At 39.4% G+C, this 27,372-nt stretch overlaps 2 protein-coding genes across 6 annotated transcripts in view; one reads left to right on the top strand and one right to left on the bottom strand.

Annotated features, from left to right (window-relative positions):
* Positions 1 to 6,881, bottom strand: part of EIF5B (eukaryotic translation initiation factor 5B) — a 74,317-nt gene extending 67,436 nt beyond the window's left edge. For both annotated transcript variants that reach the window (XM_045828523.1, XM_045828524.1), the window contains exon 1: positions 6,653 to 6,881. In XM_045828523.1, the coding sequence (XP_045684479.1) occupies positions 6,653 to 6,687 (35 nt within the window). In that variant the 5' untranslated portion in view covers positions 6,688 to 6,881. The remainder of the gene's footprint in view (positions 1 to 6,652) is intronic.
* A 1,077-nt stretch (positions 6,882 to 7,958) lies between these two features.
* Positions 7,959 to 23,502, top strand: TXNDC9 (thioredoxin domain containing 9). 4 transcript variants are annotated; one of them, XM_045827753.1, is made up of 5 exons: positions 7,959 to 8,153; positions 10,918 to 11,128; positions 14,424 to 14,542; positions 20,361 to 20,615; positions 22,959 to 23,502. In XM_045827753.1, exons 2-5 carry the CDS (start codon positions 10,940 to 10,942, stop codon positions 23,074 to 23,076), a joined length of 681 nt encoding a protein of 226 aa, XP_045683709.1. In that variant the 5' UTR covers positions 7,959 to 8,153; positions 10,918 to 10,939; the 3' UTR covers positions 23,077 to 23,502. The 4 variants fall into 4 exon arrangements, with proteins under 4 accessions (XP_045683709.1, XP_045683710.1, XP_045683712.1 ...); XM_045827754.1 differs by having other exon boundaries at positions 7,959 to 8,163; positions 10,921 to 11,128; XM_045827756.1 differs by having other exon boundaries at positions 7,959 to 8,163.
* Positions 23,503 to 27,372: the final 3,870 nt, after the last annotated feature.

The raw sequence follows: 27,372 nt of genomic DNA, 5'->3' as shown, positions 1-27,372 counted from the left end.
ACAAGGCGTAAGATAGAAAGGAAGGTACAAAAGCAGTCATTTGTGTGTCACTAAGACATTTGAATGCTGCTGTAGTGTGTTCTTCTCCATGCTCTCCCCCCTTTTACTATTTCCATATTATGATAAACTAATAATCTAATCACAATTTAGTCCTCTCCTTTACACAGCTACTTCTAATAAGAGCTCAGTAAGTTGGTGACACAAGACAACCACCTTGAAAAAGTTTTCCTATTTATCAGAAAAAAGAAAAAAATTATTACATTAGCAACCAAAAGTCTACGATACCTAGAAATAAGCCAAACAAGAAATATTCTAGCCCTCGCTGGGTAGTTCAATTGGTTAGACCCGACAGGTCAAGGTTGTGGTTCTATCCCCAGTCAGGGCACATACAAGAATCAACCAATGAATACATAAATGAGTGGAACAACAAATCCATATTGATGTCTGCCTCTATTTCCCTTCCTAAAAATCAATTCAGAATTTTTTAAAATATGCTAAAGACTCAGCCCTGGCTGGCGTAGCTCAGTGGATTGAGTGCGGGCTGGGAACCAAAGTGTCCCAGGTTCAATTCCCAGCCAGGGTACATTCCTGGGTTGCAGGCCATAACCCCCAGCAACCGCACATTGATGTGTGTGTGTCTCTCTCTCTCTCTATCCCCCTTCCCTCCCTAAAAATAAATAAATAAAAAAATCTTTAAAAAAATAAAATAAAATATGCTAAAGACTCAATAGAAGAAAATAAAATGTTACTGATATACAATTAAGTAATTAGGTTAATGCAACATAGAAGTATGCCATATTATTATTTGTTGGCCACTATATTTCCAGCACCTAGAACAGTATCTAGTAGTTTAGTACAAGGATCCCCAACCTCCTGGCCTCTGACTGATATTGACCTGGGTAGGGCCACACAACAGGAAGTGAACTTGAATGTAATGCACTTGAATCATCCTGAAACCATCCCCCACCCCCAGGTCTGTGGAGAAATTGTCTTCCACAAAATGAGTCTCTGGTGCCAAAAAGGTTGGTGACCGTTGCTTTAGCAGACACTCAATACATTTCTTGAATAGGACGATACAGTAACAAAGATATCAAGTGCACCAAATAATCAAAATACTTAATGGAACTCCCAATTAAAATGGACTCCCACAGATTTTTAATAGACCTTTATATCTTTTTAGTGTTTCAGTTGCACTTTTACCTTTCTTGAAATAGTAAAGCATAATATGCCAAAATGTTGTGTATTGTCTTCTGTCTTCAATATTAAAATGGCTACACAAAAATTCACCAATTTTGATTTTTAATGAATGCTCATATGACAACTGTCACAATACAACTAACAAAATTGTTCCGAATGAAGTTAGAGAAAACTAAGCACTACGAGAGCCATTTTAGGAAGGGAAAAAAAATTTTTTTGGCCAACCGAGTATTTTCAAAATACTAAAAGACTATTAGCCTTTTCCATTCTCATTTTCTCCCAAGCATACAGTGGAGTTTTAGAGGTGACACAATGTATGATTTTGCTTACAGAATGAATGCACAAGCTGATGAGAATCAAGATATCTTCTAGTAAGCCAGACAGTAGGGAGATTTGTAAAAATGTTTAATACCACTCTTATCATTTTTGAAAGTAATTATTTAAGGATACTTATTAATATGCAATGTGTTTTATTTTTTAATTAATAAATAAGACTTCTGTTTAATTTGTAACATGGTAAGTATTGATAGAGGTAACTCACATAGACAAAAGTATTTTGGGTTCCTTAGTAATTTAAGAATTTACAGGTGTCCTAAGACCAAAAACTCTGAGAACTGCTCTTCTAACCACTGACACTCAGTTCCTCAGTTAAAACAATGCTTTGCCATCTTATAAATCAATGGCAAGACTGGAATAAGTTTTGAAAGATAAGCAATGCACAACTGGTGGGCAAGTAACGATACAAGCAGCTACATCGGCTCCCAATAGAGATCACCAGTACAGAATAAGCTAACAACAGAAGTTTAACCACCTGCTTTAAAACAAACAAACAAACAACAACAAAAAAAACCTCACCCAAGGATGTTGAATGATTTCAGAGAGAGAGGGGAAGGGGGTCAGGGAAAGAGACACAAACATCCATGTGAGAGAGCAGCATGGATCATTGCCTCCGGAATGCAGCCTGAGGATCAAGCCCACAACCTAGTTATGTGCTCTGACTGGGGATCCAACCTGCAACATTTTGGTGTGCGGGGACAACACTCCAGCCCACTGACCTATCCAGCCAGGGCTATTATCTGTTTTCTTATACATTTATGGCAAACGAGGACCTCTTCCCCTCCTGCAACATATAATTTCCTAAAGTATCCATGTAGGAACAAGCTAAGAGAACTCTCAGATTAAACATCTTTTTTTTCTTATCTAAAGTATGCAGATTGAGGTTTATTAATTCAAATATATACAAATGAGAAATAAACTCCTTTGTTGAATCAGTCTACTTGTTATTACACCAGGACCACTCCCTCTCTGAGAAGCTTTGGAGTACCTGCTATATTCACAGCTCCTTCTGGACAGATTCCTTCAGCAGAGCACCAATGTCTTCTATCCCAGGGGAGGGACCATGCAACCCAGACTGACCAGGATGAATGTCTGACACTAGGGCAATCATCTAAAGGTTAGGCAACTATCTCAGACAGCCAGAAATCCCAAGAAATAAGAGAGTATGACAGTGATGACAGGAGCATTATCTGTACCAGTTAAAAGCAAAGAGTAGTAGAATTACTACACTGGCTCACCATTCGTGTAGACTAGAGAACCACAGCAACAAATACTCGATGCTGAAGATACCCCAGAACTTGACTGAATCATGAAAGACCTTCTAGTTCTTGAATGACAACCCCACCTCCATAATATCTGTGTGATGATAGGTGAAATAATTGTCTTCCTTCACTCTACATCCTTTGGGGGGTGGGGAGGGTGTATTAATCCCATTAATTAAGCTGATCTACCATATTCCTTTTAACCTGAAATATATAACTAGCAGACTCAGGGGAATCAAAAACAAAGCAAAAACAAAATGGAGGGGGGCCAGAATGAAGAACTGAAGGCTAATTGTGAAAAACTAGATAATCCAGGTCCTTTTTCTCTGCACACATCAGTTAAGAAATATCATATTGTGTAAATGGAAACAGTAAGACATCTCAAGAGCATGTAAGTTCCCATAAGATCCCATTATGTAAACTGATGACTAGGAAGATTATAGGAAGAAACGAAAATATTAGCCTTGTATTTTTATGAACTGTAGATATTAAATTGTACCCTCATCTTATCAAGAGTTTCCCCAAATGACCCAAGTCAGGAGAACTTGATGAACAACCCTACTCAAAACCTCATTCTCAGAATTATACAAGTTGCAACAAAATTCTAGAACTTAGTCTTTAAACAAAGTTTAGTCACTAATATGACAAAACATGTGCTATCCAAATAAAATGCTCAGATTAAATAAAATCTAATTTTTTCTAATGTATTTATTTTTAGAGAGACAAAAAGGAAGAAGGTACATAAAAAGGGAGAGAAACATCGATAGGTTGACTCTCACGTGCCCAGACCAGGAACCAAACGCACAGCCTAGGCATGTGCCCCAACTAGATATCGAATTAGAACAAAATTTAATTGTAAACGAACACTGTGTGGCTAAAGAGCTAAAATAAGGATTAATTAAATATAAGAATTGAAACAGTCAAGCAATTTATGTTCTTTCCAAGAAATGAAAAGCACCTTGGTGCCTTATCTTGGTAATAAACAGCTGCTCATTTCTCACCCAATTCTACTTGGCCAGAAACATGCTCTACTTAGGATAGATAACCTGTGAGGTAAGGGGAGGTGGGATGAATGCAAAATCTTTAAAATGGAGATCTTCATACAGGAGAGTAAAACCAGGTAATATGTCATTGTACACAAACAAGAATATTAATCCTAAAATAGGACTTCTCCTCCCAGACCTTCTTCCCAGTCTGCTTTTGTTCCTTTTACAAATATTCAAAATGCCCTTGAAGAAATTACAGGAACACCTTGGAGAAACTTTGGGTTCAGTTCCAGACCACCTCAATAAAGCAAGTCACACAAATTTTTTGGTTTCCAAGTGCATATAAAAGTTATGTTTATACAGTGGTCTGTTAATCGTGTCTAAAGCATTATGTCTAAAAAAACAAAATGAACATACTTTAATTAAAAATTACATTTACATTACTGCTAAAAGTACTATCTACTGGGGCTTTAGCAAGTCGTAATCTTTTCGCTAGAGGATCTTGCCTTCAATTAAAAAAAAAAACGCAGTATCTGCGAAGCACAACAATATAGGGTATGCTTGTACTATTTAAATATACAAAAGATCAAACAAACCAAGCAATGGAACTTCCCCTGCCCACCCCAAAATATCCTATATGTACTGCAAAGTAAAAAGGCCCAGAAGTTCTGGTCAAACAGGACCCTCTGCAAAACCCTAGGATTTGTTACATAATAAAATTTGAACGGCACTCAACCAAGAGTCCATGAAGCATTAAAAAAAAAATGGAGAAAAATATGATATGAGAAAACTTTTTCTTTTTTTTAAGATTTTATTTATTTATTTTTTTAGAGAGGGAGGGAGGGGGAGAGAGAGAGAGAGAGAGAGAGAGAGAAACATCAATGTGTGGTTGCTGGGGGTTATGGCCTGCATAACCCCCAGCATTCCCTGGCTGGGAATCGAACCTGGGACACTTTGGTTCACAGCCCGAGCTCAATCCACTGAGCTACGCCAGCCAGGGCGAGAAAACTTTTTCAATTACATTGCCACCACTTCCTCTTCAAGATGACCCCCCCCAAAAGACCACAAATTAGTCTGAGCAGGGATTAAAAAAAAATAGCATTCCTTCTACAATACACTTCCAAACCAATTTTTAACAACAAGCTCCAGTGTTTACAATTTAAACTTCACATCAACCATGAAAATCTTTACAAATCAATAAGGGATACACTTTCCTCTATGAATACACAAACAATAAATCTCTCCCCTCTGATAGCTTTTCCCCCCAATGTGAGAGTCTGGAAAGTAAAAACTGTTAGTAAAAAAACATAATGCATGTACTTTTTAACCTAAAGAACAGACTTCTGTAATCCTGAATCAAACACACCAATTGTTTAAAAAAAAATTTTTAAATAAGAGAATCAGTGATGTTAGGAAACTGGATACTTCATAATATTTAAGAAATCATTGTTAATATTCCTTAGGCTTGAAGGTGGCACTGTGGTTGTGTTTTATGTTCTGTTTCTACTTTTTTTTTTTGGATACACCTTAAGGACTTACACATTAAAGGATTCTGAGAGTTGCTTTAAAATATCCAACAGGTGGATGAAACAGGATTAGTCATAACAATGCCTGAAGCTGGTTAATTAGTACATGAAGCTTCTTATACGCATCTATTTTGTTTTTTTTGGTACACATTTAAAGGAAAAAAGTATCCTACGCATCAAAACATCCTGTCAAAACTGGAGAAATTTTATTCCCACTAAATCATCCAAAATTCTGCTATTTTTTTACTTATCTGGTTCGACTAACAATTAAGTTTTATTGTTTAAACCAATAAGTGGACCTGCAACTGAAATACAATACAAAACTCATCTTGGTATCTTTGAATCCCACTCGTCAGCTAGATTGAGTGCCAGGTGAGGAAACGATCTAGGCTTCCAACTTGTAATTAGTGACCTTATTTTAACTTCAAGACCACACATCCGTTTTGAATCAGAATGATGAATTATCAAAGGTTGTTTTGTTTCAACTTACTTGACCCTCCCCCCTAGTATTGAACTAAGCTTGGTGAGTGGTATACAAAGATGAAAAGTAGCAGATGCACTCCCGGTTAGTATAAACTCTTTCAACAAGAGTAGAAGACTCAATCCAATGTGACACAGAAAAGTTACCAAAATCCTGGGGTATATAATTCTACACACCTTTCTAGTCCCTCTTCGCAAAAGCGTTTTAAGTGATGAGAAACAAGTGACCCCGGATTGGTTTGTTTCACCTTCTCCTTTCTTAGGGGAGGTGCTAGAGAGCAAAGAAATCACCCAAAGACTGGCCGGAAGAAGGAAAGCGAAAAGCACAGAGTCTGAACAATCAGCCCTTAAATAATTCAAAACTGCGCCCAAATTAAATAAAAAGGGAGTTAAGTGTTAAACATCTCCAACGTACACGAGAGGCTCGAGAGTGGAAAAACCTGGCCGTAGGTACAGCTGATTCGAACTCCCTCCTCTTTCCAAGTATTCACAGGTACAAAGGCGTAATGAGTACTCTTCCTGACCCTCGCCTAAACTTCCTCCACAAAACCCCCACTCGCCGAATCACGCCAGGCGCTCCAAAACCACTGCCACACTTCTCAGGCCGGAGACCGGTCTGTTCCTGGCCGGGCGAGCAGTAGCAGTGGGACTGAGCCTTAGCTGGGACAACCCGCCCGCAGCCGAGGCCCTCCGCGCCTGCCTCGCACTGGGGTCTCGGACCCGCGGCACCCACTCAGGGCCCAGGTCCGGTGCTCTGCAAGGCCGGCCTCAAGCCTCCACCCTGGGTCCACCCCGCGCTAGCGGGACCCGCGCGACCTCCTCAGCCGCGCCGGCCGCTGCTGACCAGACCCAGACACTGGTTTACCTGTCTTCACTCTTGTTTTTCTGCTTCTTCCCCATCGCGTGGTGGCAGCGCTCGTGGTTCCAACTCCTCTAGTCGGTCTCTCACAGATTCACTCTCCACGTCCGACTTTGCTCTCCGTTCGGCTCCGTTCTCCTCCGCGCTGCCGCCTCTCGCACCGGCTCTCCACAGACCCGCGTACTGGGACAGGGCACATATGGTGTGAGCTCTCTGGGCGCAAGCGCATCGTCCCGCCGCCTCAGCGTGGGGACGCAAGGCGCAGCTCATCGAGAGCTTCCCTTCGGGTAGAGTGTCTCCACTTCACCCACCCACCAAAGGGGAGTGCGAGCGCCCCCTTCCTGCAAACGCCTGCCGCGCACCGACGCCTGAGCGGTTTCCACATTCTAGAACCCAAAGGCTGACAATGAGGCTGAAGACTCCCTACGTCGGCCTCTCTGGCAACGGAACGCAGTTGTGGATGATTCCAGCTCGGTCAGAAGTAGACCTTTGGCTGGGCTTCCCTTCTACCTTTGTATTCTTATCTGCCCGAAGTTCAGTAATGGAGCACGATGAACCAAAGATAAGGGCTCTGGTTGTTCCCAAGGGCGATAAGTCCAGGACAAAATTGGGTGTCTCAGTAACTTCAATGAATTAGGACGTACAGTCACTAAAAAGGTAGAGAGAGAGAGAAAACAAGGACACACCCATCCCATCAAATCCCTGAAATAGGTCATAATGTTCCCCCCAAAAGTTCTAGAAATTTGTTAGGAAAGTCACGAGGGAACCTACGAGGGTGGTGAAAATGTGCCGTACCCGGATCTGTACGTTATACTATGGGTGTTAACTAAATAAAAACTAATCATTCTGTATGTTATGAGTCAACTTTTTTAAAAAGATTTTATTTATTTTTAGACAGAGGGGAAGAGAGGGAGAGAAACATCAATGTGTGGCTGCCTCTCCCGCACCCCTGGCTAGGGACCTGGCCCGCAACCCAGGCATGTGGCCTGGTCGGAACCAGTGATCCTTTGGTTCACAGGCCAGGGCTCAATCCACTGAGCCACACCAGCCAGGGAGAGTCAACTTTTTTTAAAAGGTTCAATAGGATGGAAACGAAGTTTGAGAGTCACTCCTGAACCAGAGTGTAGCTACCTGATTTCTGACATTATAATATGTGCACTGAAGTTCAGAACCTAAGAAAGTTGGAAAACGACAGCTGAGCACTAAGAAACTACAACTCCCAGCATACTTTGCTCCCGCGCCCTCTAGGCGGCTTAAACGCCGGACCGGAAACCTCGGTTCCGGGCGTCTGTCGCGGAGGCGCTCGCGTATAGGCTCTCGCGGCACAGTCTCTTTCCGCATCACTTCCTCGAGCGTCGCAGGATGTAAAGCGTCAGGGCATTAGCCAATCTGGAGGCGAAAGTGACGACCGGTTCGTAGCCACTGGCAGCTGCTGCGAAGGTGAAGCCAGAGTGGATTGTTCTAGAGCCGCTCGTCCGCCACTTCTCAAGTGTCACCGAGAGCTCAGGTGAAGGCTGGTATGAAAAACACGGCCACCAAGTTCCCGTGTTAACGTCCGGCCAGGGCGGTGGAGGGGCGCGGCCCAGGTGCCGGCAACAGTGCTGCTGAGGAGGCTTAGGAGCGTGGGCCCTGGGAGGCAATGAAGTTTGGACCACTTGCGCTCTGCCCGCATCTGTCCTCGGGGCTTAAGGATTGGCTGGATACTTGGATGGGGGGGTACCTTGGGAAGGTATTGTTCCCAATTAAGGAGAAGACCTCTTGGTTGTTTGGACGGGTGCACGTAGGGGATGAGGGAAATGGTTTGGTAATTTAAGGACAAGTCCTTTCCCACAGTTCCTCTTGAACTGAAAAATGGAAAAATCGTAGGTACCAGGCCCTGGCTGGCATGGCTCAGTTGATTGGAGCGCCATCCTGTACACCACAAAGTTGGGGGTTCCATTCCCAGTCTGGGCAGATACCTTAGTTTAGGGTTCAATCCCTGGCGGGCGTGTATGAGGGGCAGCTAATCGGTGTTTCTCCCTCACATCTATGTTTCTCTTTCTCCCTAAAATCAATAAACATACTTTTAATTTTTTTTAAAAAAAGAGAAAAGTTAGCCCTAGCCAGGGTAGCTCCATTGGTTGGAGCGTCGCCTATGGACCAAAAGGTCTTGGGTTCGATTCCCCGTCAGGACAAATGCCCAGGTTACAGGTTTGATCCCCTCCCCCCGCCATTGAGGCAGAAGTGAGAAGGCAACCTATTCATCTCTCTCTCTCTCCCCTCTCCCCCTGTCCCCCTCTCACTCACTCCCCCCCTCCCCTCCACCCAAAAAGCCACGGGGAAAAAAAATGCCCTTGGGTAAGAATTAAAAAAAAGAGAGAAAAGTTAACAGGATTGCTAAAGCATCATTTTTCCCCTTTTTGAATGTGGTGAACACCACCATCTGCCCCCAAAGCTGCTCTTGATCATCTCTTCTGCTCCAAATTATCCCAGCATTAAATTCTAAGCTCATCCAGACCCTGGCTGGAGTAGCTCAGTGGATTGAGAGCGGGCTGCGAACCAAAGTGTCGCAGGTTCCATTCCCAGTCAGGGTACACGCCTGGGTTGCAGGCCATGACCCCCAGCAACCGCACATTGATGTTTCTCTCTCTCTATCTTTCTCCCTTCCCTCTCTAAAAATAAATAAATAAAATCTTTTAAAAAAAATTCTAAACTCATCCTATAAAACTCCAGGTATAAGCATCTCTGTGTCCCTGGTAAAAACAGGTTCTGACATGCAAGTCAGAGTATAATATCCAGTTTTCTGTTTCATCCAGCCTCTAGTGAAGGTTACAATCTTACTGACATTGTTCTTGGGAGGAAGGGAATGTGAAATTCTTTTACTACATTTGAAATACAGCCCCTTTAAAATTGTATACCATTTATGAGGAACTTACAGTTTGTTCATTCAAAGTTAACAAATATTTTTTGAGCATCCGCTATGCCCTAGGCATTGCTAGCTCTAGAAATAATAAAGGTGAAGTATACATTTCAACTGCTTTTACTTTGAAGAAAAAGAAATCAGAAGTGAAGTTTGTAGGAAGGCTATATCTCTTCAGTTGAACAGGTATAGGGGGTCTGTGTGGGCCTGGTTATGTGTCAGAAGCTGGTGGATGAGTTCACAGTTTATTCAGATTTTTAAAAGTGCTTTGTTAGTATTTGCAAATATATCATTAGTTGAGATGCCAACAGTCTCCTGTTTTGATAGGCAAATAATGGTCTTTCTGTAGTAATAACCCAGGAGTACACAAATATTGCCATCTGATTTGTATAAACTCCTATCTCACATAGAGGAGTAATGGGAAAAATCAATATTCTTAATATTTAGAGTGTTATATTGTGTCACATCAACATTAAGAACACTGAGTGTCAGTAAATCAATACCAGTATCAATCTTGTGGCCTCATAGATTTTGTTAGGTGATAGGAGAACAGGAGTGGAAACTGAAGCTTAGGGAACACCACACACAACTCTTTACATAAACTATAATAGGCTCTTTTAGGAGTTAAAGAAATGAAAGTCATTTAGGCAGAGGCCATGAAAAATGTGTTTTGCTCAACAGTTAAATGTTACCATTGATCAGTCATTTCTGCTTTGCTTCCCTTTTTCTGTGATAAGAACACTGACTGTAGGAGTACCACAAAGTATAACTCCAACTACTGTAACTCCCAACTACTCATTTCTCTCTGGTCTGTTAATGGTCTTGAAGACTTGTCTTTGCTTTGGTATAGTGAAACACATAAATCAGAAGCACCTAGGCTTTGCTCCAAATAGTTTCTGAGTGCTGTCACTAGAGCCTACTGAAAATTAAATTTTAAATCACTTAAATAAAAATTCATAAGCCTAGCATGAAGTGCTTGGTTGAGAGCAGAACACTTTTTTTATGTTCTGAAGAACATGATTTGTGGACTACAAATTTTGTACTTGCTAGAATTTTTTAAAATAAGAGAAAAACTTTACTTACTGTTCACACTTTTTAAAAAAAGATTTCATTCATTTATTTTGAGAGACAGTGGAAGGGATGGGGAAAGAGGGAGAGAAACATCAGTGGAAGAGAAAAACATTGATCAATTGCCTCTTGTACACACCCGGACTGGAGGCTGAACCTGCAACCCAGGCATGTGCCCCATCCAGGAATCCAACTGGCTGGTGACATTTGGCTTTTCAGACCGACTCCCAACCAACTGAGTCACACGGGTTGGTATTTTGATGTTGTTGCTGCTGTTTTTTAACTTTGTAAACCTTGTACCCAGCAGCAAGGCTGAACTGTGAAGAATGGAAGCTAATGCATCTGTCGACATGTTTTCAAAAGTCCTGGAAAATCAGTTGCTTCAGGCTACCAAACTAGTGGAAGAACATTTGGATGCTGAAATTCAGAAACTGGATCAGATCGATGAGGATGAATTGGAACACCTCAAAGAAAAGAGACTTGAGGCACTAAGGAAAGCTCAACAGCAGAAACAAGTAACCTCTCTGCCCTGCTTTCTGAAATTGCTTTAACAGTATGCGCCTAACAACTTAAATATACACATTTGTCAATAGTTACATTGCAGTCCTCCTTTTTAAGGTTTTTGACCTCAAAGTACCTGTCATTATTAAAAATTTGGCTGGAAAAAAATTACTTTTGAAGACAGATTCAAATTAGCCTAGTTAATGTTTTAATCCACAGTCAAGTAAAAGAAACACATGCCCAGGATCATTTTCTGAGCTCAGATTTTTGCTGTTGGAGTGAACTAAGAAAAGCACTGGCAGCAACAGGAGTTGGTGGTTTCCCTGTCGATTAGTAGTGAAGCCTGTCATAAGTTAGCTGAGCGCAAAGCAAATGAGATAAGATTTAAGCACACTACTAATCACTAATGAACAGCTAAAAAAAGAGTTGTTATAACTATGATATTTTTGAAGAAGTCTGAATTTACCTGGTTTGCGTGAGGAACATATATCAATATCTTCTTTTTTTTTTTTTAAGATTTTATTTATTTATTTTTGGGGAGGGAAGGGAGGGAGGGGGAGAGAGAGAGAGAGATTGAGAGAGAGAGAGAGAGAGAGAGAGAGAGAAACATCAATGTGCGGTTGCTGGGGGTTATGGCCTGCAACCCAGGAATGTACCCTGGCTGGGAATCGAACCTGGGACACTTTGGTTCCCAGCCCACGCTCAATCCACTGAGCTACGCCAGCCAGGGCTTCAATATCTTCAATGAAGTTGTCAGCAGTTAAAGACAATAGTCTTGAGTATTTATAATTAAAAGTTAATTGAAGCAGGCAGCTTTTAGGAGTCTTTTTATTAATATACAAATCAATTTAAAATGAATTTGTCATGGAGTAACTCAGAGGATCTTATTTTGGAGCTTTCATTGCATTTTAATAGATGTTTTTTGTTACAATGTTTTCTGAGGAAGTAGGCAAAAAACGTTAAAGGGTTTTAAAGCTATTCTCTTTTAAAGAGATATATAGATTGTATGGTAGTTTTGATTTGCTGATCCACGAAGCTATTGGGGAAACCAATGCACATAATGACATAAGCACTCAATAGGCCTATGTTAATCAACATTTCTCGGTCAACCAAGCACTCCCCTACTGTTACAGCAGCTAGAGATGTGGGACTTAGGGAGGGAGCAGAAAAACAAGGTGAGAAGTAGGAGGAGCCCACAAGAGGCTTGGGTGATAACCCCTAAGAGAGAACCAGGCACTGCCCATTTGCCACACATCAGGTAGGCTCAGCCTACACTGTCATTTGTTCCTATCTTGCTTGATTCCATTCAGCACACACCTGCGAAGCACATGCTCTGTGAAAGGAGATGTACTTAAGAGCGCAGGGTGTGTTGAGTGTCTTCAGAGAGTTGTTGGGCATTGGTGGAGGTTTGGAGTCGGCTTGCCTTCCTTTTAAGAAATGGACAGATTCAGGTCTTCAGCCTGTTGGTTAAACACATAGGAATTAGTAATGGAGAGAAATAGTAGCTGTTTAAAAAACAAAAACACAGGTTTTTAAGGGCACATGTCATTGGCAAGTGAAGAAAGGAATCAAGAAGTGTCACATTATTAAGGAAATATTATTTGAAAGTTTAAACTGTTTATAGGACCTTTACCAAAGAAATGTCACATAGGGAGAAGATATCTGGGCCTTTGGTGAGTGTCAGCTCAGTGTGAGCCAATGTGAAATGGATACCAAAACTACTGTGTCTGGGCTGTGTTAGCTTGAGTGCAGAAGAGGAAAGGGGATAGGATTCCTGCCCCTTTCTCGTTGGACCTTGTGGAAGGCTGCATTCAGACCTCTGCCACGTTTTAAAAGAACATGGAGGAATTAGACTATTCAGAAGAGTAAGAAGTCTAAATATCATTTCATATGAGAAACAGTCAAAAGGAAATGGAAATTTTAGCATGGAGAAGTGAAAAAAAATAAGCAAGATATGATATTTGAAGGGAAAGAAAGATTAGAACTTTTATTTCTGATCTTAAGTTCAAACTCTGGTCCACAGACCAAAGTTAGAAATACTGTACTTAAGTGTGAGAAGATCTCTCTAAAAATTAGAGAGTAGCCCTGGTGGATTGAGCACCGGCCTGAAAACCAAGAGGTCGCCAGTTCTATTCCTGTTCAGGGAACATGCCTGGGTTGCAGGCCAGGTCCCCAGTAGGGGGTGTGTGAGAGGCAACCATTAATGTTTCTCTCCCTCCCTTCCCCTCTCTCCAAAAATAGATAAATAAAATCTTTTTAAAAATAAATAAAAATTAGAGTACCCATACAAATGCCTTTTAAGCTCATGTGTCAAACATTGTTTTACTTACCTTTGTGTTATCTTATTTTTACAACTACACAATGAGATAAATGTTTCATGATGTCTACAGAAGAGGAAATTGGGACTCAGAAAAGTTATCAGAATTCATAGCCTAATAAGTAGTGGGAAATTGTTCCAAGTCCATGCCTTCTACCTGCAAGCCCAGTGTCCCTTATTATTAAAACTAGCAGCCTGAAAAAGGAAACACATTTCCAGTTGTGATGAAAAGCATCTCGCCACAGGAAAGGTTCAAGAGGCTGAAAGGTCTGTCAGGTGTGGTTGATAAATTGGTTTGGGAAGTTGGATTATGTGACTTGTGAGACCTTTATTGTTTCTGGGCACTGTGAGTAGACAACTTTTTCTCATTGGTGGCCAGTATAGAAGAGGTTCCTGCCTCTCCGTGGTTATCATGAAAAATAAGCAGGCCTCCTAAGCTGCAGAGCTACAGTAATTCCCCTCTCCCACCTTTATCCCTGACCCTGTCCCCAAAGATTGGCTTTATCTCATGAGCATTATTTATAAAAGCTTTTTACTAATTTGAATCAAAAGGCTGTTGATTTTAGTAGTGTGAGTGCAGAGAAATTTAATGGGCTTTACATTCTAAGTACCTTGAGTCTATACATTTTTATTTTCAGAGTTCCAAGAAAACATGTATTCTAAGTTACCGAAACAGATAACTGTCTAAATTAATGAGCCATGCTGTGGCGATAGCCACTGCCCACAGACTGTTTTTGCATTGACACTAGAAAATAAGAAATCAAATCTTTCTCTATAAGTAAAATCCACTTATACAATACAGAGTTGGGCAAAAGTATGTTTCCAGTTGTTTGTATGGAAAATAACACAATAATTAATACAAGAATAAACTTGCGTCATGTACCCACAACTGGGAACCTCCGTTTGCCCCACCCTGTATTATGTTGATTTGGACACAAACTGGTACTGAAAGAGAGTTCAAATGTGTAATATTTCCCTTTTCTTCACATCAGGAATGGCTTGCAAAAGGACATGGGGAATACAGAGAAATCCCTAGTGAAAGAGACTTTTTTCAAGAAGTCAAGGAGAGTAAAAAAGTGGTTTGCCATTTCTACAGAGACTCCTCATTCAGGTAACTTTGTTTCCTTCAGTGACTATTTTTTAAACGTGGAAAGGTCTTTGAATAGAAATATACTGACAGAGAAATTACAAAAAATAAAAGGAACTACTTCCTAAGTTCCTCCTTTGTACTAGAACTGTATATTAAAGTTAAGCAATGGTTATTTTAAAGATTTACTTAAAAAACAATGACATACAAAAGGATAAATGAACATTATTAAAAATAATAATATTTCTATAGAAATGGCTGTTTTCTGAATTATATTTAAAAAATCTTAGAAATGTACACTTAAATTTTTTATCAATGCAACAAGAATATTTTTTTTTTTTACCCACTATTATGATATAACCATAGGGAGACAATGACTTGACTAAGCCTTTCACCAGAAGCGTAGCTAGAACTGCCAGGCTTGGCTGGAAGGAGAAGAAAGTGATATCTCTTAAACCAACTCAAGTCTGCAAACCTCCATGGAGGCACATCCCTTACAAAATGAAAATACATCTAGAAGAAGTTATATTTAAACCAGTGGATTCAAGTCTTTTTTTAAGCCCCAAAATTTGATTAGTTGTCAACATTTAAAAATTGAGAAATATTTTTGGTTTTTAATTTAGATTTCAGAATGTTTATAAAAATCCACAAACTTGTTACAACCGACCTAGATTCGGTATGAAAGCAATTTGCTGATGCTGAGTGGGGCTGCTTCCTTAGGCCATCACTGCGGTCCAGTGTTGTGTCTTTATCATTCACCATCATATTAGCCTTGCCTTCTTCTCTCATGTCCATAGAATGTCTGGCCCCTGTCTTAGGTTTAGCTCTGAACAAGTTGATTGTTAGTTAACACCTTTCATGGATTGACTGCCCAAGACTTACTGACTAAAAAAATTAAAATGAAAAAATTATTGAGATGGTGAAACCTCTCCCAACGGAAAGTGGGAAAAGGAGGTAAAGAATATCAAGAAAACTCTCTACCATTGTGGCACATTGTCATCTTCCATTGGCACACATATGCCTTAAGTTGCCAATCTCTGACATAGATGATGAAGTGATTTATTGATACCATATCAGTCTGTAAGATTGATTTGTTTGTTTGCTTGTTTATTGTTAGATATTTTCACCCACTAGCTTGTTAGTTTTATGAAGGCAGAAAGTTTGCCTGCACTGTGGATTCCTAGCCCTAGATCAGCAATGGCTGACACATAGTAGGTGCTCAGTAAATATATTTGTTGGAGATATAAACAGTGCAGCACCAGGAGTACTAACCATCAAAAATGAAAAATAAAAATTTAAATCATTAGTTTATATATATTAATACAGTTACATGTAATATATATAAAATCAAAGTTCCTAGCACATAGGAACTGTGTGCTGCATACTTTCATGTGTAAAATCCTGGAAAATTCACAGTGAACCTTTGAGCTAAGTAGGTTTTAAGCTACATGTATAGAGACCAAGACTTGCAGATATTAAATGGCTCACCTAATGTCACTCAGTTACCAAATAATAAGAGGTTTTAAGCCTAAAGCTATTTTAACTGCACCATGACTGTTGCTTCTGTGTTTTTAAAAAATGGGTTAATTACACAGCCTTATTTAAGATAGGTTCCAGCTCTTTCAGGGACAGTGTCTTCAGGCATTCAGAGTGATCCAGCATTGGACATATCATTGGAGGCTCTTTTACAGTGCAGCCTCTATACTCTGGTTTCTCTTTAGATCGTATAAATCTTTCACCTTTTAGAATATAGACTTTAACAAAACTAGGCTGTCTCAAACACCTGGTAATAGATTGTTTACCTTTATACCAAGAAAGTTGGGAAAACCCCCAAAATTTGTATCTGGCATGTGCTCAGGCTGACTTCGCAAAGTCTGTGCTATGAGACCGTAAAATTCAAATGAGGTTGTCTAAAATGAAAAGGCACATCAGTGTCAGCAGGGCCTGTGGTGGATCCGTATGTGCTAAATGTGTCCGTGACAGGATCAAGCGTGCTTTCCTTAATGAGAAGCAGAAAATTATTGTGAAAGTATTGAAGGCACAAGCAAAGGGTCAGAAAGCTAAATTTAAAAATGAAGCTTTTTTGAGTAATAAAAACAATTAAAGGCAAAAATAAATAAAATTAAAAAACTTCCATATTACTCCAATAAAACCATGGAAGTTGATTTATATATCAATGTTCAAGAACATATTTCTCATATAAAAGTTCATTTACCATTTCTTTTGAGCTTCATTCAAACACTTTAATAATTGTTCTTTCCTACCATTTTTGCTGAATTCTCATTGTGCACTTTAGGGTGATATATAAACAGATGTATTCAGAGGGACAGTGATGAGGCATTAAATTTTTAAGAATCGCACTGGACCCAAAACTAACTCAGGAAAAACTACAATCAAGGAGCACCCCAAAAGCCTAGGCATCCAAAGTGGTGATTTCAGCGTTACTGGGCATGAGCATCACCTGTGTGTTTTCCAGCTATACTCACAGCAATTTTTTGATTCATATTTATATTTTAAAAGTTGGACGTAATGGATACCAACAGTTAAGAACTACTGCTCAAAAAAATTATTGCAAAAACACTGGAGGATTGACCAGTTTAAGTATGTTTTACTTTAAAGAAATTGTCACTTCCATTTTCCTCTTCAGTAAAAGATAGCTTAATGAAAGTTAGTTCTAGACTTCTGGCCAAGATGGAGGCGTAGGTAGATACGCTGTGCCTCCTTGCGCAACCAAAATAAGGACAAGAACAGTTTAGAAACAAAATAACAACCAGAACTGACAGAAAATTCAACTGTATGGAAGTCGGACAACCAAGGAGTTAAAATTATTCATCCAGACCTGTAGGGGGGGCAGAGTTGGGCAACTGGGCAGAATCCGGCAGCCAGGCAGAGGGGGGTCACTGCACAAAAAGCAGTGGCACTGGGCGTGGGGTGGCAACGGCGAGACCCAGCGAGGTGGCGATTGTGAAGTGAGGCATGGCGAGCAATGAGGTTGGCTGAATGGGTGGTCCCCATATTCAAGCACAGATAAACTAGTGAAATTGGGGAGCAAGGCAGACCCCACAACCCAGGGTCCCAGCGCCGGGAAATAGAGCCTCAAAACACCAATTGAAAAGCCCTGTGGAGATTGAGGTACAGGGAGAAACTCCCAGCCGCACAGGAGAATTCTTTGGAGAGACCCACAGGGTCCTAGAACATGCACAAGCCCACCCACATGGGAATTAGCACCAGAGAGGCCCAGTTTGCTTGGGGGAAGCAGCAGAAGGGACTGAAATCTGACAGAGAGCAGAGCAAGTGCCACTGTTCTCTCTCAGACCCCACCCCCACATACAGTGCCACAACCCAGCAACTGGGTTGACCCGCCCTAGCGAACACCTAAGGCTCTGCCCCTCATGTGTAACAGGCGTGACAAGACAAAAAAATGGCCCAAACAGAAGAACAGATCAAAGCTCCACAGCAAATACAACTAGCAACCAAGAGATAGCCAACCTATCAGACGCACAGTTCAAAGCACTGGTGATCAGGATGCTCACAGAATTGGTCGAAAATTAGATGAAAAAAATGAAGGCTATGCTAAGCGAAATGAAGAAAAAATGCACAGGGAACCAAAAGTGATGGGAAGAAAACTGGGACTCAAATCAATGGAGTAGACCAGGAGGTAGAAAGAAACAATGAAACAGAAAAGAATGAAGAAACAAAAAATTCAAAAAAATGAGGAGAGGCTTAGGAACCTCCAAGGCATCTTTAAATGTTCCAACATCCAAATTACAGGGGTACCAGAAGGGGAAGAGGAAGAGCAGCAAGTACAAAAGTTATTTGAACAAATAATAAAGGAGAACTTCCCCAATCTGGCAAAGGAAATAGACTTCCAGGAAGTCCAGGAAGTTCAGAGAGTCCCAAAGAAGTTGGACCCAAGGAGGAACACACCAAGGCACATCATAATTACATGAGCCAAGATTAAAATGAAGGAGAGAATCCTAGAAGCAGCAAGAGATAAGGAGATAGTAACCTACAAAGGAGTTCCCATCAGACTGTCTGCTGATTTCTCAAAAGAGACCTTGCAGGCAAAAGGGGGCTGGAAAGAAGTATTCCAAGTTATGAGAGGCAAGGACCTCCATCCAAGATTGCTCTATCCCGCAAAGCTTTCATTTAGAATGGAAGAGCAGATAAAGTGCTTCTCAGATAAGGTCAAATTAAAGGAGCTCATCATCATCAAGCCCTTATTTTATGAAATGTTAAAGGGACTTATCTAAGAAAAAGAAGATAAAAAACATGTATAATAAAATTACAGCAAACTCACAATTATAAACAACCACACCTAAAACAAAAACAAAAACAAAAAGAAACTAAGCAAACAACTAGAACAGGAACAGAACCACAGAAATGGAGATCACATGGAGGGTTAGTACCAGGGGAATGGAAGGAGGAGAGAAGTGGAAAGGGTACAAAGAATAAGTAGCATAGATAGTAGGTAGAAAATAAAGAGGGGGAGGGCAAGAATAGTATGGGAAATGTAGAAGCTAAAGAACTTACTACACATGGACATGAACTTAACGGGGGGAATGTGGGTGGGAGAGGGTGTGCAGAGTGGAGGGGAATGAAATGGGGGATTGGGACAACTGTAATAGCATAATCAATGAAATATATTTAAAATAAAAATTTCTGGTATTGTAAAACAGTAATAACCATATTATAGCTCTTACCCTCAATATGCTTCTGGCTGACAGAGTTGCACAGCTAGAAGAGTTCCCTCTCAGTGACAACAGTCTTTCCTAATGACTTCCAAATATGGCACCATATGGACACTGCTAATTCTGAGAAGTCTCTTCTGAGTTGTATCAGTTCACGTTTGTCCCTCTTCAAGCTCCCTATATGAGATAACAGGAAACATACAAAAGAGTAAATGACTATTTTTGTTCTTACTGTGAACATGACAACAATGTGAAACACTTAACAATTTGAGGCATATATTGAATATTTTGGTTTTTATAAATATTAATAGAGCAAATCTGATTATCTAATATAGATTGTTTTTCTACCTCTCACAGACAGCTAATCTATAGGGAAATGAAGTCATCTAACAGAAGCACCAGTTGGTTACCAAATTATGAAACTCAAACATGATAAACTATAAAATTACATGTACCTTAGCTCTTCCCAAAAGCGGCCGCAGGTGACCTCTGAAAGTGGTTTGCTATTCATTTTACCCAGAAAACCCCACAAGGTCATGCATATCAATATGGTTCAAATCTTGGTGTTCACTTTAAGAACGCTCATGAAATTCCCAGGCCATCAAGGGTATGCATATTCAAAATGCCACAAAGTATCTTAAAGATGTCACTTTATAGAAGCAATGTGTGTCATTTGTCATTACAACAGAGGAGTTGGTAGGTGTGCCTAAGCCAAACAATGGGACTGGACACAGTCGGTGGCCAAAAGAGTGCTGAATTTTTTTTACTGCATATTTTGCTTAAAAATGCAGAGAGTAATGCTGAACTTAAGGGTTTAGATGTAGATTTCTGGCCATTGAGCACATCGAGGTGAACAAAGCTCCCAAGATGCGAGGTGGAACTTATAGCAGAGCTAATGGGTGGGTCAACCCATACAGGAGCTTAGGCTGCCACATTGAGATGACCCATAATGAAAAAGAGCAGATTGTTTAAACCAGAAGAGGAGGTTGCACAGAAGGAAAAGATATCTCAGAAAAAACTGAAGAAACAAAAATGTATCACCTGGCAGTAAATTCAGCATAAAATCAATTAATGTACCCTAATGATACTTATTTTTAAAAACAAGGTATCTGTTGTTTTGACTTTTGATTTTCTGTAATTGTTATTTACAGGTGTAAAATATTAGACAGACATTTGGTAATACTGTCCAAGAAACATCTGGAGACCAAATTTTTGAAGCTGAATGTGGAAAAAGCACCTTTCCTTTGTGAGAGACTGAGGATCAAAGTCATTCCCACACTAGCACTGGTAAAAGACGGGAAAACACAAGATTATGTCGTTGGATTTACTGACCTAGGAAATACAGATGACTTCACCACAGAAACATTAGAATGGAGGCTTGGCTGTTCTGATATTCTCAATTACAGGTAACTTTTAACAAAACAATAGACTTATTTTAATTCACATTTTCAGTAATATTTTCAGAGATTTTTTTTTGGTTAACATTTATTTTATGGAATTAAGATCTTTTGGCTGAGATGTAGAAAAACTTTGACAAGGGAAAAGCATAGTATTTCTTAAATTGTGCATTATGAGCATAATCTCACAGCAAAAATCCGAGTTATGGGTAACAGTGAGTCTTTGAGTACACCTAGCTATAAAAGTTTCAAGCTAACAGATCCTTGGAATCTAATTCTGCATAATCTGGAAGCCCGAAATGACACCCCAGAATTGACTCTCCTCTGGTTTAAACCAGTTTACTCAAATTGATAATGACTGATTTTCAAACATTAGATTTTTAATGTATATTCCTATCTCACTTGTAGAATATAATACAATATATAGAATCTCATTTATATGCTTAGTTTAAATTATTAGGGGAAAGAGTCTTAAGTTTAAAAACCATCTAAATTCCAAATTCCATTTTTCATTCATTTCTTTGTCTATTTCTCCAGACAAATAATTCATCTAATTCCACAAATTAGAGCATATCACCTTGTCCTTTTTGTCTGTTATTTATTTGCAAGAATAATTGGTAAAACTGTGAAGTTGTCATTCCATAGTCATAGTGCATTTCATAAATAGAAGGTTGTCTTACCTTTTCACTTTTCTACCCCTTTTCCTCTGAATCTCTCATACATGTCTAAAAATTCTTACATCATGGAAGTTGCTTTTGGATATTAATATTAAATAAAAATACTAATTTTAAAATGATTATTTTGAAATGATTTCAAACTTTAAACAGTTGGAAATAATACAAAGAATGCTGATATGCCCTTCACCCATATTTTCTAATTTTAAACATTTTATATTTGTTTTATCTTAACTTTTTCTCTTAACCATTTGAGTGGAAAATGTAGATGTATTATATTTTTACTCCTAAATATTTTTGTGTGTATTTCCTAAAAACAAGGACATTTTCTTATATAACCACAATACAATTATTAAAACAGGAAATTTTTATAATTTACAGATCTTATTCAGATTCTATTAATGTCCTTGTAATATCCCTTGTCAAAAAAAAAAAAATGCATTGCATGTAGTCAGTGTGTCTTTAGTTTCCATTAATCTGTAACAGCTTGTTACCCTTCCGTTGTTTTTCAGCACTTTGACATTTTTGAAGAGTACATACTGGTTATCTCAGAGCATCCCCCAACTTGGGTTTGTCTGATGTTCCAAGTTTAGATTCATATTATACATTTTTTTACAGGTATAATATGGAAGCGATGTATTCTTCCTTCTTAGTTAGTACACCGTGTCAAGAGGCATGTGATGGTGTGTCTCATTTCTGGTAGGAGTAACTGAGGTCTGGCTAATCAGTTGTCTGCCAGGCCAAATGTTGACTTAAGGAACAACTTTTCCATATCTCACATTAATTTTATTTACTTATTTATTTATTTATATTAGAATGGGTTGTGGATCATTTTATTCAGTGGGTTATATTCTGTTGCCATTATTGTTTACATGAGTTTCAAATTGTCCCAGGTTTGGCCAGTGAGAGCCCCTTTCACCCTGTCTTCTATAGCCTTTGGTCATGTCACCAGAATTGTCTGAGCACTTCCTTTCTGGTACAAATGAGATGTTTTATGGGTGCTCATGTTGTACCCTCCCTAGGACTATCTATTTCTCCAAAGAGCCATGGTTCTTTTCAGTGGCAGATGATACTTTAAAACCAAGATCTAGGTGCTAGGTATATTCCCAGATACTCTTGAAAGAAGAAATTGTCATATTTCATTTATTTCTCAGACATCATTGAAAAGAGTTTCATACCAGTTCCAGTTCATGAATTCCATGAGTTTTGATGATGTCCATGGAAATCTAAATATTAAAAGGTGTTGAACAGGACCAAACCACTCACAATTGCTATGAAAAAATATAGCATGTTTTCCTGTCATTTTCACAGTGAAAAAATCTAATACAGGTTCAGCATAACCAAAACAGATGAGGGTAAAAAACCTTAGATTTCCTTTTAGCTTTTCAGTCAGAAATTCTGTTGGCATCTTATGAAATGTAATCAATAATCAATGATAAAAGAGAAAATAAAATATTGATCTAAAACATTCAGTAGTGCAAAGTAAGATTTAACACTATTAACTAGCAATATAAAAATGTATTGGATACCTCTTCCTTGACACCAACATTTTAGAGAAAATTTTCCTCTATTCTATATGTTACATTGTGGGGGAAAAAATAAATTTTCCTGAAGTTTAGTACACCAACTGTACTAAATCATAAAGAATAAATGCTTTTTAAATTTGCTTTATTTTTAGTGGAAATTTAATGGAGCCACCATTTCAGAGCCAAAAGAAATTTGGAACAAACTTCACAAAGCTGGAGAAGAAAACTATCCGAGGAAAGAAATATGATTCGGACTCTGATGATGATTAGAAAGCAGTTATAATTCTTTGTAAATTGTCTTTATTTCTGCTTTCTTTAGAATTAGATGTGTTTTATAAATTCTGTTGATTTTGATACATTGATCATCTAATGGTCATATTCTAGTTTTATACAGTTGCATCACATTGAAAGACATCTTTAATATTTTTTTGTGGAGCTCATATTTAAGTTGTGGAAAACTGATGAGTTCTTAACTTACCTCGGTATGACCTGGATTCTCTTATTTTTATGATTGATTTTATCACTGGATTGGAAATAGAAATTCAATGAACTATTTCAGGACTACTTCTCACGCATTATTTACTTTGTACCACAAGTGAAGTAACATTTACTGGTGTAACACACCACACTTCTAAATGATAAACACTCTTAACTTCAGGAATATATTTACACAACTATTAAAGAACTGCTTATTTATTCGGTGTGCTGTGTGTGAATGTTGAATCAGCTGGTGACAGAAGAAACTGTTTTCAAGTTGAGAGTATATTGCTTATTTAAAGGGTCTTGATTGCTTGTATTTTAAGGCATGCATTCTGAAAAAATCAGGAAGCACTTTTGGAATGGCAGCATGAGAAGATCCACAGACTCACTGAAACAACCATAACTTGTAAATATTAATTTTTAAAAAATATAAGTTTCTGAAATTGTTGTAAAAGCGTAAAGCAAACAAAAACATTTATTCAAGAAAATACTATATCTTGGCAAGAATAGTGAGCCTCTGTGGCATTGGAGCCTTGACCCCAACATGCCTCCTACTAGCTCCCAATCTCAGCCTACAGTTTTTCCCTAGGGGTAGCAGACTGCTTGCTCTTCTCTCCGCCCAGTCCCCACATGTTGCACAGATCTACCCCAGGAATGGCAGACCAGGCATACTGTTTCTGAATCACTATTGCTCCAGCTTACTCAAAACCTCATTGAGATTAACAATTGACTTATTCATAAATTGCAGTGATAGTGATTAGAATGGAGGTTCCATGCAAAGAAGAGGCAAGCAGAGAAGATCAGGGACTACCACTCACTTCTCTACTTACAAGACCACAGGTATCACTCCTAGAAGAGCAAGCTACTCTTGCTCAGAGCAAGCTACCCACCGGTAGCTACGAGTTGAATAGCACAGAGGTCCTGCTCAGTGAGAGAAACTATAAAAATGGCTTTCATTGGGATGCATCCCCTAAAAGGACCAACTTTATATAGAGAAGAGTGAAAGAAGTTTAAGGGTTCTGCTGCAGACAAAGGAGATTTGGAATGGAAGTGTGGGAAGACAGAGATTAATATCTCTATGATAGCAATAAGCAAAAGGTGAGAAGTTCTAGCAGAGAAAGTGGCAGCAAAGAGTAGCCCTAAGGTTGAAACAAGCCTTAAAGACTACAAGGCCCTGAATTTAATTGCATCAAACTGCTTGGCAATTTACACCCCAGTGCTTATCAAAAATAGAGTGGTCTGCTAGCAATTAGTGGAGTGTAATAACAGTAGAAGTAGACCAGCTAGAACACTTACAAGGAGATCTGGGAAATGAACAGCAAAAAAGCCCCACCACAACTACTGTCACTGGTTTTAGAGTCAGGGTGACAACACCTGTCCTTCAGAAGCTGCAGGGTAAGTTCTGTGTTGCAAAGTGAGTGCACTTAACTGAAGTAAGCCCACTTATGTCTCCAAACAAATACGCAAACAAGTCCTGGGGGAGAGGGAAGGATGAGGCCCCAGAGCTGCTATATTATCTAAAGTGCCCAGTTTTCAACAAAGAATGATAAGGCCCACAAAGAAACAGGAAACTGACCCATACACAAGGGAGGGAAGCAATCAAAAGAAACTGCCTTTAAGTGGGCCCAGATATTGAAAGCACACAAAAGCAGCTGTTACATTTTTAAAAAACTAAAACCATGCCAGAGGTAAAGAAAGATAAAATTTCATCAAATAGAGAATACAGAAGAAATTATTTTAAAAGAATGAAATGGAAGTCTCTGGATTAGGAAAGTGCAATAACTGCAATGAAAAAATCATTAGAGAGACTTAACAGATTTGAGCTTGCAGTAGAAAGAATCAGGAACACTGGAGATTAGGCAATACTGATACCGCCATCCCAAAAACAGGAGGAAGAAAAACAAATAGCTTCAGAGAAACATGAAAAGTCAATTTATGTGTAATGGGAATACTAGTAGGGAGCAAGCAGAAAATTATAAGAAATAATGCCTAAAAATTCCAAAGTTGATGAAAACATTAGCCCAAGAAAGCAAACTTAAAGCAGAATGATCCACACCCAGACATGTCAGAATAAAAATGTTGGAAGACAGGACAATCTTGAAAACTCACTATGTATAAGAAAACCCTATTAAGATTAAAAATTGATGTACCAGAAACAGTGGAGACCTGGAGGTGGTACAAATAGATCTGTATCAGACTTGGCCAGACTATAGGGCAGAGGAAGGCTCAAGTGAGGAGGATTCACAGGAAATGCCCAAGGCAGCTGGGGTGAAGCTGCACTGCTAACATGATATGTGACGACAGACTTCCCTAACCCCAGGCAGAGACTTGGTTGCGGGAGGGGGTCTGCATGTAGTCTGTAAAGGGCTGGGGAGAGTTATTGACTGCGGGAAAAGCCCTCTACCCCATTCCAAGACATGGCGGCAGGGGCAAGGGCTGATCTAGCCTGGGAAAGCATCGGGATTGGCTGGGGAGCTGGACCCTTCCAGAGTGCACAGAAGCTTGCCCCGGGAGATTTAAACAGAGGGCAGACAGAACCCCTCCATGACAAGCTTCAGCAGTTGGCAGGGGTGGGCCTGGGAAGCTGCAGCATGGCAATGGCAGCACCAGCCCCACACGCACACTCCAGGAAGCCTGAAGGCAGACTGCCTAGTGCCTTGTGCTCCGAAGGACAGATAAGGATACAGTGGGACTTCTGGACATTGTTTGGAGTTTCAGTCTTTCTGGGTTGTCTGTGTGAGATTGGCCTGGAGCCAGGGAGTCCCTCATTTCCCCAAATTGTGAAACATTTTAATAAAGACCTCTTTCCTTCCCCACCAACCTTTGTCTTATGCCTGTGTTCAGCAGCTGGCAGGCAAAACCTACTTTTGTTTGGTAACCAAGGCAATGAAAGGACATGCAAAGTGCTGATAGGAAAAAGACTCAATCGAGAATTTTATATCTAGCAAAACTCTCAGAACTGAAGGCAAAATGAGGACATTCTCAGATTTTAAGAATTCATTTTTAGGAAAACCACTTTACAAGAAATGCTAAAGAAGTTTTTTCAAGTTGAAAGGAAATGAGACCACACTACAGTAGTTCCCCCTTCTCTGTGGGGAATATGTTCCAGGACCCCCAGCAGATGCCTGAAACCCCAGGAAGTACCAAGTTGTTTGGCACTGTGTGTGTGTGTGTGTGTGTGTGTGTGTGTGTGTGTAGGTTTTCATGTTTTCCACCCACAAATTTAGTGTCTTTTCCAACTTAACTAAGCACTTACCGGTTGATGTGGCCAAACCTTTACAGTTTGAGGTACAACAGCAAAACTAACATGAATTTCTTTTTAATTCACAATATCATGGATAGAAAATTTGTTATTATAAATATAAACCTCAGCATATACATTCTTTAAACCTCAGCACATATATATGTTTTCCTTATTAAGTAAAGAACTTTTACATTTTCACTTCAAGGAAGCACTTCCTGCTTCTCTTTGGCATATCCGAATTGCCAGCATCACTATTCTGGTGCTTTGGGGCCATTATTAAGTAAAATACACATAAGGGTTTCTTGAACATACGCACTGCCATGCTGCAACTCTCAACCTGACAGCAGAGATGGCTACTACATGACTAATGGGTGGGGGCTGTCTCCAATGTGAGGCTAGAATAAATTTAACAAAGGAAATGAAATACTTGTACATGCTGACAACTTGTACACTTGTACAAGCTGAAAACTATGCAATGTCACTGAAGTAAATAAGACCAAAAAACTTGAAGTACATCTTATGTTCATAAATTGGAAGATGTATTAAGATGGGAATGCTATCAAAAGTAATCAACAGCCTCAATACATCGCTGTCAAAATTCCAATGGCTTTTTATGCAAAAATGGAAAAATTGATCCTCAAATTCATATGGAATTACAACTCACCAATAAAAAGACAACCCAATTTAAAAAATGGGCAAAGGACTTAAAAAAATATTTCTTCAAAGAAGATTAATCAAAAAGCCAATAAGCACACGAAAGATGCTCGATGTCATTAGTAATTAGGAAAATACACATTAAAATCATAATGAGGTACCAGTTCATATCCACTAGAATGAGCATG

This window comes from Phyllostomus hastatus, unplaced genomic scaffold (assembly GCF_019186645.2).
Source record: "Phyllostomus hastatus isolate PE091 unplaced genomic scaffold, TTU_PhHast_1.1 phas_scaffold_78, whole genome shotgun sequence".
NCBI lineage: Eukaryota > Metazoa > Chordata > Mammalia > Chiroptera > Phyllostomidae > Phyllostomus > Phyllostomus hastatus.
Note: the sequence above shows the minus strand (reverse complement) of the source record. Positions and strands in the feature narration are given on the sequence as shown.

Coding starts and splice junctions, on each gene's coding strand:
- TXNDC9 (XM_045827753.1), top strand. CDS start 10,940: ATGGAAGCTAATGCATCTGTCGACATGTTTTCAAAAGTCCTGGAAAAT. Junction 11,129..14,423: donor AAGCTCAACAGCAGAAACAA/GTAACCTCTCTG, acceptor TCTTCACATCAG/GAATGGCTTGCAAAAGGACA. Junction 14,543..20,360: donor TACAGAGACTCCTCATTCAG/GTAACTTTGTTT, acceptor TGTTATTTACAG/GTGTAAAATATTAGACAGAC.